Source organism: Drosophila persimilis, unplaced genomic scaffold (genome assembly GCF_003286085.1).
Source record: "Drosophila persimilis strain 14011-0111.01,24,50 unplaced genomic scaffold, DperRS2 tig00000793-arrow-arrow-pilon, whole genome shotgun sequence".
Taxonomy (NCBI): domain Eukaryota; kingdom Metazoa; phylum Arthropoda; class Insecta; order Diptera; family Drosophilidae; genus Drosophila; species Drosophila persimilis.
The window spans coordinates 1,050,385-1,062,061 of NW_020825354.1; the positions used below are offsets into that span (position 1 = coordinate 1,050,385).

The 11,677-nt window shown below is 48.8% G+C and overlaps 1 protein-coding gene across 1 annotated transcript; it reads left to right on the plus strand.

Annotated features, from left to right (window-relative positions):
• The first annotated feature begins 467 nt into the window (after window positions 1–467).
• LOC6598503 (homeobox protein B-H2) lies at window positions 468–10,494 on the plus strand. Its single transcript, XM_026992842.1, has 3 exons — window positions 468–1,925; window positions 7,424–7,676; window positions 9,164–10,494. Exons 1-3 carry the CDS (start codon window positions 908–910, stop codon window positions 9,858–9,860), a joined length of 1,968 nt encoding a protein of 655 aa, XP_026848643.1. The 5' UTR covers window positions 468–907; the 3' UTR covers window positions 9,861–10,494.
• Window positions 10,495–11,677: the final 1,183 nt, after the last annotated feature.

The window sequence follows — 11,677 nt, forward strand, 5'->3', positions numbered from 1 at the left end:
GGCCGTGGTCCGTGGTCCGTGGTCCGCGGCCATTGCCAGGCGAAAACTCACCACGAAAGAGACACAGAGATGGAGCGACAGAGAGACAGACACACGCGACAGAGACACAACTACGCTGCTGCTGATTGAAGCCTAATGAATGTCAATTGCCGCCAATTACGACCAATAAATGCGGGCAATAGACACAGAAGGAAGGAGAGCGCCCAGCCAGCCACACACAACCGTCGGCGAGAGAGAACGAGAGCAGAGAGCAGAGAGCACTGTCAGCGGAACTCACCACGCTAAGAGTTGGCCCGCTTGGCCAGGCCCAGTGCTCAAGAGCTCAAGTGCTCGAGTGCTCGAGTGCTCGAGTGCTCAAGTGCGAGCGGGACGACGACAGGTGGCCGCGCACCTCTGAGTGGCTCGAGCGAGCGAGCGGCCGAGCGGCTGAGCGGCCGAGGCTGGCTCAACAACTGGTTTCTGCCGGCCGCCGAAAGCCAGCTGCTGCTGCCACCGGTCCGGGCCGGGCCGGGCCTGGTGGAGTGACTGAGCCGGGTCCGTGCTTCAGTTTCGGTCGAAATCCACAGGCGAGCGGTTGTCCACACCGGCTCTGGTTCGCGGCAGACAAGCAGACAAGGCAGACGACAAGTTACGACTTCAGAAGTGGCAGCAGCACCAGCAACAACAGTAACAGTAAATTACACACTCGCGATATTAACAGTAATCGAGTGGCAGAGACGAAAGCCCAGTTTGGTGCCCCAACAATCATTGAAAGTTGACTCGAAAGAAAACGCGCGTGTGATATATAGTATTTTTTTTGTTGTTGTGCCCCACAAAGTGAGCAGTGTGTGCGCGCGCGGGGGAGAGCAGGCAGCAGGCAGCAGAAGCAGGGAGCAGGGAACAGGGAGCAGGGCGAGCAGACACACACATGACCACAATGCCACCGGAAATGTCCGCAGCAACGGCAGCTCCCGTTGGCACAGCACCCAGTCCGGCCATTGCCGTCGGCGGCGGCATGCCGCGCGATTCACCGCCCGGAGGTGGCGCCGTGGCCATAGCCACCACTAGCCCCAATGCCACCAGCACCACCACCACGCAGGCGACGCGCTCCCGCTTCATGATCACGGACATTCTGGCTGGGAGTGCGGCTGCCGCGGCTGCTGCAGCGGCGGCGGCGGCAGCTGCGATGGCAGCGGCCTCCTCGGGGCACGACACCGATTGCTACGGCAGGGAGAGGGAGCGGGAGCGGGACCGGGACCGGGAGCGAGAGCAGGCTGCTGCCGCGGTGGCCGCCCATCATCATCACCAGCAGCAGCAGCAACAGCATCAGCAAGCCGCCCTCCAGCAGTACATCGTGCAACAGCAGCAGCTCCTGCGCTTCGAGCGGGAAAGGGAACGGGAGCGGGAGAGGGAGCGGGAGCGAGAACACTTCAGGGAGCGCCACTCCCCGCCAGCGAATCCCGCACTGGGCTACCACCATCAGATGGCGCCCCATCTGCTGGCCCACTTTCCGCCCTCCCACTACGCCGTGCTCCAACAGCAGCAACAGCAACAGCAGCAGCAGCAACATCCGCATCCGCACCACCTCCAGCAGCAGCTAGAGCGGGAACGACTGGAGGCCCTGCACCGGCATGGAGTGGCAGTGGGGGCGGGAGTCCATCTGGAGCCCCATCACAATCAGCATCTCCACCATGCGGCTCATCCCCATCACGATGAGCGATCACGGTCCCCGTTGATGTTGCAACAAATTGGAAACAACAACAACAATAACAACAGCAGCTCCACCACCAACAACAACAACAACAATAGTTCTAACAGCAACAACAACAACAACAATAATAATAATAATAATGGGAGTGGAAGCGGAATGATGCTTGGAGGAGCGGGAAGCAGCATCAGCGGCGACCAGGCCAGCACCATCGACGACAGCGATAGCGACGATTGTGGTAAGTGAGAATCGGAATCGGTATCGATATCGAAATCGGAAGACGATAGGGATACAGGTCAATAGAGATACATCTGTGGCGATAGAGAATTTATCTGTAGATATACTTATAGAGTTCTGAGGAAGGAAAGGATTTATTTATTTTTTAGTAATTATAGATTAGAAAAGCAAACATATTTGAGATCTATAAAGTTCATTCATTTACTTGGTTAATATTTTGTATATTTATCGAGTTCAAGTGAGTTACTATATTCCTAATCAAAGAAATCGAATTGGGAAACCAAACCTCAGTTTGAATACTTAGAATCTGAATACAGGAATGAGGGACGGAATAGATATAAGTAGGGAATATTGAGGAATTGTATATTCCTATATACAATATTTGGTGAGCAGTCAATTCTGGTGCTGTATATATTTGAATAGGATACGAGGATAACAAAAAAACATGGCATAACATAGATAACATAGCATTGGAATTGTGAAATTATGCAGGGATTATGCACATTTTTAGAAACTAGGAAAACTGGGAAGTTGTTTAGGAATCAAAAGAAAAATGGTAGGTGACCAATCACTAATTGAAATTGAACATTTAGCGATGGATCGTACGTAATAAATTAATGGGGAATTCAGAACTTCAGATCTCCTAAGTTTTAATAGTCAAGAAAAAGAAAATTATTCATATCTCCCAAGGGAATCTTTTGAGAGAAAATGTCCTCAACTGCAATGATGTTTTAGCCATCTATCTGCCATTTATCATATCATCCAACAATGGTAGATGATTAGGAAAATACCCAATAGGTTGCCAATGTTTTTGGAAAACAATTCATGCCATCCAGTCGAGATTTTGTGTGTGTGGATGCATTTTCAAGTGCCTGAGACCTACTATTGAGTGCAGCGTGAAGCCGCTAACAGTTCTGGCTGTTGTTGGCTAATAAGTAAGATAACTGCAGCAACAACAACTGCCACAGAAACCACTGTGAACTGTGTGGCATGCGGTTAGCGGCGGCAGCAGCTCCGGGCCTGAATCGAAATGGGAAAATGTTGGCCCGATAGTGGAAGCCTCTCGCTCAGCCCAGTCAAGTGGCAGCCGAGAAGTGGAGTGCAGGGGCTAGAGGGGGGGATAGATATAAATATAGAGCTGAGGCTGGGCCAGGGGCTGGGGCTGGGGCTGGGGCAGAGGCACAAGCAGGTGTCTGTGGCCCGCGAGTCGACGGCCGGCCAGGTCTCTCGAGCAGATTAACAAAGTGCACACTTTTCGTTTCGTACTCGTATATACCCGTATAATTTCCCAGTCAAAACTGTCAACGGCAATACCCTCTTCTCCTCCCCTGATTTTTCCCCATTGCATGCAAAAATTTAATTGATTTTGTTGCTAGTTTCGGTTTTGTTTTTATTTAGTATTCTCGCTTTTATTTGTTTACTTGTTAAGTGCTTTTAAACGTTATGCAAATTATGACAAATTACTATTAAATAGTCGTAATCGTGCGTTTGCAATTGATTTTTTTTCCATTGATTCTGTGGGGCTATATAATTCAGAGTAATGCCAAGAGATACAGAGAGAGAGAGAGTCTGTTGGGGCTATGAACGGAGACATTTTGTAGATCCTACATGGAATATAGTTAGATATTCTCAAGGGGTGAATGTTTCTGAAAGGAACTAAGCAAGTCTTTAAGAAGTATGCCCTAAAATATTTTTGAATGTTGAGATAAAGCCAACACACATATCTATATGAACAGATGGTCTTTCTTTCTAACGATGGTCGACTCTTCCGTGTGTCCATCTACCCGTCTGCGTCTATTTTTATCAGAGGGAAAGCCTCGTAACCTCGAGTTCAATTAAGTGCTTCTTTGGCTTAATATATAGTAATTGTCTTGTATATGTATGCAGTAGGTATGTAGGTTAAGTTGTATCTAGTTCCTTGATTTGTTTCAGTATCTCTTCCATCTGTTCTTTTATACTCAATAATTTGCTGCAATTTCATGGACAATTTTCACAGTTGTTTTGCGGTCTGCGTGTGTGTCTGTTTGACTTGTGCCAAAATCAATTAACAAATTAAATTATAGCCAGAAAGCGCAGCTTAAATCAAAGAATCCGCTGGTTCATCAAGACCTGCAACGCGGACCAAAGACCCCACCGGACCGACCCCCTTCTGTTTTGACATCCCGCTGTCAATTTTTCCGAAACCGAAATTGCTTCGATTTGAGACACAAGCCAAACGAAAAAGAAAATAAGAAAACAAACGAAAATCCCTCGAATAAATACAAATAAAAATCGAGAAATAAAAATCAACTTTAATCTGCTGGCGGAACGACAACAACACAACCCACACACACGCACACACACACACACACACACACGCACACACACACACACACACACGCACACACACACACTCCCATTGACAGGGCTCTGATTCTGTCTCTTTCTCACTGATGTGGAGGGCCCACGCGGAGCGACTTCGACTTTGGAACAAAATATGAAAGAAAGCCCCAACCTTTTGATACCCCATGAGGAAAACTTAGGGACTAATGATTGAAGTTCAAGAAGAAAACTGAGTGTTCGAATCGGAAGTTCCGATTGTTCACTTTACAACAAAATCTCGAATACTAGAGGAGTCTACAATCTTTTTCGATGTGCCAATTCTAGGGTTTTGTTCGTTCTTCTTGTGCCTAAGAGGGTGTCTCATAAATGGGATACTCATCCGCATCATGCCTTTGTTTTCCTACGTTCAAAAACAAAACCAAAACGCAGCTTTTAACGGCTTAATCGAAGCCCACCAGAGAGAGAGAGAGAGAGGGAGAGGGTACGAGTGTGTCTCTGGGCCTGTGTTTGAGTCTGGGGGTATCAGAGCTCTCCACACAACACTCGCGTGTCACTTGAGACGCGTGCGAGCGACAGTTGTTGCTGTTGTTCTGCTGGCTCTTTCGGCTCTTCTGGCTCTCGTTCTCAGTCTTCTGTATGGCCCAAAAGGATCGTTGTCACTGGCTTATAGCCGCGTTTGAAATTGACCCAAAAGCTGGTGCCCGTTCCCTTTCCCGTTCCCTCGCCTGCCCACTGAACTGTTCACTGATCGATCTGGCCAACAGGCGGACAGGCGAGGGGCAGGCGAAATCACTTGAATCACATTTCTTTTACCGCCTCAATGCCTCCGTGCCCCACCATCAAGTGCCAAGGATCAGCAACAGCAACAACACAACCAAAAAAAAAAGGGAAAAATTGATTTCAAATTGAAATTGATATTTTGGGGAATCATCTTTCATGCGAGTATACTCGTATGGCCGAATTTGTAGGCATTTCAAGAATGCCACTCTTTGTTTGGCTTCCAAGCCCCTGAAGGCGGACAAGAAGAAGCAGCAGACCGAGATAAAGATAAAGACAAAAGCAAATCCACTTAATTCACATAATGGAAAGCAACAAAAAAATTAATAAATAAATGCTCACGTGCGCCACGTACGAACCAAGTTCGTTGCCCAAGTCTTTTGTTTTTGCCTCGCATTCTTCCCTTGGGATACAAAGACTTGCATCGCCCTGTCCTCAGTGGGTGTTGGATACCCTAGGAAAATGGTCTCTGTTGCAGGCGGGAGATGGAAGAACCTTTTCGAGGGGCCATCCTAACCTATTCTATCCTATTTCCATCCTATCTTCGACTATTCTCTTTGAAAAACAAGTATTTAATAGATTCATTGAATATTAAAATTGTTCTTCGCATCTGGGCTTGTATAATTATCGCTTAAAGAGACTCTCTTTTCGTTCTGGGCAGACTTTGTTTATAGACCCATGCGGCCTTCTCTCAGTGGCAGGGCATTCAATTTTCGTTGGGTTTTCTGTGCGCTGGAAAGGAAATGTTAAATCATAGACCCAACTGCATTATAACAACATTATAACTATAAATTATGGTTATAAATTATAATGCAGCCAACACGAGAGCCAAGCAACCGTTATATAAGGTTAGCTCTGACTCTGCCACTGCCTCTCCCTCCCCCTCTGTCTCTGTCTCTGTCCAACTCTGTTCAGTGCACTAAACGCCAACATTATCAAAATGTTGATAAACGTTTAGCCACGAAACAACAAAGAAAGGAAAACGGCAGAGAGGCAAAAGGCAGAGCGATAGTTCTGCCAAGGCGGTGGAGCCAGAGGCAGGGCCAGGGCCAGCACGAGGGTGCATCGCCTTTAATTAAAATGCAAAAAGGCCAATTGCAACTGTGTTTCTCTCCCCCTCTCTCTGCGGCTCTCCTACACGCTCTTTTGCCGCTTCTCATAGTTGTTGCTGCTGCTGCTGCTGATGTTGCGCAATTAAAATGCAAGCATAAATAAAATAAAAAATTGCACAGGCCAGGGCGAAAGGAGAGCGAAGCGGCAGACAGTGAGAGCGCAGATAGCGCAAAAGGAAGTCGTCGCTGCACACTTAAGCATGTTTAATACAGTTTAGCCACAAGCACTTAATTACAAATGCGAACGACGAAAGGGGGGGGGAGAGGCACCCGGTAGAGGGAGCACCACAAGCGCTATCTATCAACATATGAGTACCACATTCAACAGCAAAGTGTGGAACAGAAATTGCGGAAATGCTTTGCAGCTCCGACTTTTCTCCAAGACCTGAGAATGGACGTTAATGGAGGAGTACTCCAAACACAGCGAGAGATACAGATAGATAGAGACGGAGAGAGAGAGAGAGGGGGAGGAGAGACATGCCATGGGGTGGGGGGGATGGATAAGTACAGAGTATCCACTGGAGCAGAGATGGGGTGTGTCGGAGAGAGGTTATTAGAGAAACATTCAACAAAGTACAAAAGATTTCAACAGATTTTCAAGTTGAACTAACTCCAAAACGTACACTGAGAGAAATGCATGGATGAGAATACACCTACCCTTGGAGATCCATGCCATATAGAGGACATATTCGGTAGATCAAGCCATCCCCTGAGCAGGGCTTCCGCTCCGTTGAAGGAGCCTCCAGAAGGAGTCTACCCCCTGGGTATGTACCCCTGTTGCCAGCGCCAGTGTTCACTGTACACTATCCCATCCATCAAAGTAATGCTGATAATTGTCTGTGGCTGTTGTTGTTGTTGTAATTTGTGCTCATAAACTGTTTAATTGCAAATTAGCAAAAGGCATTCGGACAGCCGGAGCGGCAACAACAATGTTGCCACATCCGAACATGGTCTGTGGCAGCGTGGCAGCGTGGCAGTGCCAGTGGCAGTGGCAGTTGCTCTTGTTGCATGTGAGTTGGTCATAAAAGGAACTCAAAAGCGCTTAAATGTTGCAGAAAATTGCAAATATGTGGATCCGAGATGTCCGATCCGAGAGTGGGCTATTTTTTGTACTAGTCTGGGATGAGGGTGGGGGAAGGAGGAGCAGGAGGGAAAAAGATACCAATTGCAGGGTACGTTGTGCCCTTAGATCCCACAAATGATGTATATACTCGTATTTATTGTTTGTGGAACATTCAGAGCTAATCCAAGACATTACCTATTAATAATTATTCTTGTATCCATTCAGGTGGCAAAGACGATGATGGGGAGGACAGCCTGAAGAACGGCAGCTCCGCCAACGGCGACTCCTCGTCCCACCTGAGCCTCAGTCTGAGCAAGAAGCAGCGCAAGGCACGCACCGCCTTCACAGACCACCAGCTGCAGACGCTGGAGAAGTCCTTCGAGCGGCAGAAATACCTCAGCGTCCAGGACCGCATGGAGCTGGCCAACAAACTGGAGCTTAGCGACTGCCAGGTGAAAACCTGGTATCAGAATCGCAGGTGGGTCTCTCCCTCTCTCTCTCTTTCTCTATGCCTGTCTCTGTGGAAGCGGCCTCCCTTTGAGGCTTTGTCCGGCCGCTTGATTGCCGCCAGTGCGGCACTCAGGCCGACTGGTCGCTAATCAGCGCCTTTAATGGGTTGCGCCCATTTCTTCGCGCACTTTTCCAATAAAAATCATTTTAATGGCGTCTGTCCACCCCTAGCCCCCTGCCTATCCAGCCGGCATCCCCATCTTCATCTTCCCCATACCCATCCTCCCGTTTTCAAGTAGTCGGGTATCCATTTTGTGCGGAGTGTTTTTATGCTGATTACTTAATTTGCTGCATTTTGCGCTGCAAGTCGTTAAATCTCGTCGGCTGTTTATTAAATGAGTTGTTTACTTTTTTGCCATCATCGATATAGTGTCGATTTTCAACCGTCGTTTGCCGTTTTTCTCTCAGTGCAAGTTTGTTGCCCAAGTCTTTCGATTCTCAGTGGCTGCTGGCCTGCCTTATTACCCGAACGTTCTGTCTGCTTTGGCATTTTATTTTCGGTTTTAATTATTGCCCAATGACTTGTCACTATTTCAATGAACAACAACAACATCTGCGGGGGGGAGTAGGGGCTAGTGCAATACTTATACGTAGATGGAGAGCAGCCAAAACAGCACCTGACGGAGCCAAACGCAACCGGATGTGAGTGCTGCTGTCTGGGAGGTTTCTTCAGAGGTTCCACCAAAAGAATATATTCTCATTCGTTGAGAATTGTTGAAGATCTGGCTGTACCACAGCTTAAGGGAGACTCTTGTTAAAAATTGTATTATTTTTAATATTTTTTGAGATTTTGCATGGTGTCTTTTGCCTTGAGGAAAGGACCGACTTGAGCGCGTTAAGGAAAACAAAAGTCTTTCCATTATCCAATCCCAAAGTCAACATATCCTCTGCTGCTCCTCCTTCTGTCCCTTTCCGGATAGAACACTTCACAGCTGCTCTCTCCCTCTCCCGCTCCTTTCTTTGGGCGATGAATGCGCAAAAAGTGTAAAGAAGGCCCTGGTTTTCGACCTGGTTCTAATTCTAGTTTCAGTTGCAGTCAAGGGCCCTGGCGCCTTTGAACAATTAAAGGATTTGCAAAAAAAGAGAAGAAAAATAAGGAAAACAGCTCTGCCGCGGGGCGGGGCGGGACGCTGTCAATTAGGGCTCGGCTTTCCGTTTTCCGTTTTGGGTTTAGAGTTTTGGATATTATTTTTTGTTGGGCCATTTCGGTGGGCTGGCACAAGATTAATGACAAAACAATTAAGTGCGAAATATAAACAGTCGGGGAGGACCGAGCTGCCCGGGCGCCCCGCCGGGAGATGCGAGCGGGACTCCGTGCTCCGAGCCGTGACTCGGCAGTACTCCGGCCATGATGATTAATGGAGAGGACTTGCTTCTCCATCTTGCCCTTTTCCATCCTCTATTTTTTGTCCACTCTTCTTTATCGCCATTTTCATCGTTCTTTCCTCGTTGCAGAACCAAGTGGAAGCGCCAGACGGCCGTGGGCCTGGAACTGCTGGCGGAGGCTGGCAACTACGCGGCCTTCCAGCGGCTGTATGGAGGCGCCACGCCCTATCTGAGTGCCTGGCCATATGCGGCGGCCGCTGCCGCCCAGTCCCCGCACGGCGCCCCACCCTCGGCCATCGATATCTACTACCGCCAGGCGGCGGCCGCCGCCGCCCTGCAGAAGCCCACAATGCCCGCCTCCTACCGCATGTACCCCACCAGCATGCCGCCGGGCATGTCGCTGCCCGGGATGCCCCCGCCGCCCCCCGGCGCTGCTCCCATGCTGAGCGGCTACTACGCGGCCGCAGCGGCAGCAGCGGCCACTGTTCAGCCGGCGCCGCAGCAGCTGATACCGCCGCGCGACCGCTCGCCGGCCACCAGCCAGAGCGCCAACAGCGAGGCGGACTGCGAGCGGGGCAGCAGCAGCAGTCGCCAGCGCCTGCTCACGCCCAGCCCGCCCCTCAATCCGGGCAGTCCGCCCCGCCGCGACCGGGAGCGGGAGCGGATGAACGAGGTCGAGGATCTCCCGGGGGGAGCCCCCCTCAAGCTGCTGCGATGCTCTCCCCTTCCCGCCGACGAGGAGCACAGGCACAGGAGCGGCGCCGAGCAGGAGCGGGAGCACGACGAGAACGACGAGGACGACGAAGAACTGGCCCTGGAGGTCTGATGAGCTAGCCAAGGGCTCCTCTCTAAGCTGGATCTCACAAACTGTCTAAACATCATGGGGGATATCTATAGTAAGACCTACGAAATGTTACGGAATGTTTTGTTTTCTTTTTTTTTTTTTGGTTCGGAACGAGATGGTCTTTAAATTTGTTTCAATGGAGTGTTAAAATGTTCATAAAATACTAAAAAATATATCTACAGAGGAATCCAGAGAGGAATGGGAGTATCTTTGTCGATTTTTGTTGGTATTTGCTTGAAATTCAAGGATATAAAAACTGTCGATTCTTTGACTCCAAACAGAAATCGATTGAAGAGTTTTCAGTATTAACCGATTTCCCGATCTGCCGATTTCGTCTATCTTTTGGAACAGCCCCAGTAATTGTGAAGAGAAAACAGAATACTTTTTTTTTACATATATATTGTATACTTAAATTAACTTAGACTAGTGAAAATGTTGTAAATTTTTGTAAATGATTTTTGTACATACGAAGCAGACCAACAACAGCGCAGCGGCAGCAGCAGCAGCAACAAAAAAAAAGAAAATTTTTTTTTTTCCAAACAATAATTTTTTAAAACTTTTTTTGTGCCTAGTCTTAAGACGTCTATTGTGTGTTGTAATAATAAAGCAAAGAAAAAAGAGCAATCCAAAAGAGAATGAGCGAGCTGGCCTTTGTTTTCCAACTGTTCTCTCGGGCTGAAGGACTTTCCCCGAGCCCAAGCCCGAGCCTGAGTCTAATGCGAGCTGACACACGAGCAGGCAGCCGAGCAGCCAAGCAACCAGCCACAAAGGGAAACAGCCCAAGGGGAACTCGATAGGGGCACTCGAAACTCGAAAAACTGTTGCATTTTTGGCCTGGGAAGCGTCTGTGGTCCATTAAACTGCTCACTTAGAAATTGTTAACATTTGCCAAGAGCCGAGAGCCAAGTGCCGAGAGCCAAGTGAGAGAAGCTCGAGAGAGAATCGGAAAGACTCGGGCCACTCCAGACCCAAGACGCCGCTCGCTTTCCGTTCGAGTGCCGGACGCCGAAACGCTTTTAATTGACTCCTCGCCCAGAACAACCCTCTGCCCTGTCGATGAAGGGCGACATCGCCCTGGCGATGGGAGCGTGATCACTGCCAAGGAGTGAACGTGTAACGGGTACGTATAGTGGGAAGAGTCCCATGATTTGGCCACCAGGAAAGCCAGGAATCTCCCTCTTCTCACTCTGTTTAAGAACCCCATCCTCCCTTGCCCATCTGGTAGGGGTTCTTTTGTAGCCTGTACTGATACAAGTAGATATTCATAGAACTAATGAGTGAGGCTTTGTATTGTGTGACAATTTTCTTTTAAGGAAACCAACCACCGGCTCACACGCACAACTCGTTACTATCACAGTACCAGAGCAAAGCCTCTTTGTCTGTTGTTTTCGGGGCAAACTTTTGACTTCTCCGATCGGATCAGCCGTGAGTGATGGGTTCCCATCACGCTCCCATCTCTAGCTCGTAGTGCTACGAGTACCTACCCCGTTGCTGTTTGTTTTGCCTGTTTACATGCCGCTTGCCATTTTCGCTACTTTTATGACAATTTCAATTTTTGCATTCTGCCTTCCCTCTCTGCCACAGTCACTATGCCTGGGTCTGGGCCTGGGCCTGGGCCGTTGCCAATGTTAATGTTCTAATTTATGGGGTTGCGGCTAAGCGAATTCAATTTGCGTTGCCTTCGAGTGGCGGGCCGCAGCCGCACAACCCCTACAATACCGAACCCAGGACCGTTTCCTCATCCTCAGCCTCATCCAAATCCAAATCCGAATCAATGTCGACTTTGGGACTCTGCGTGA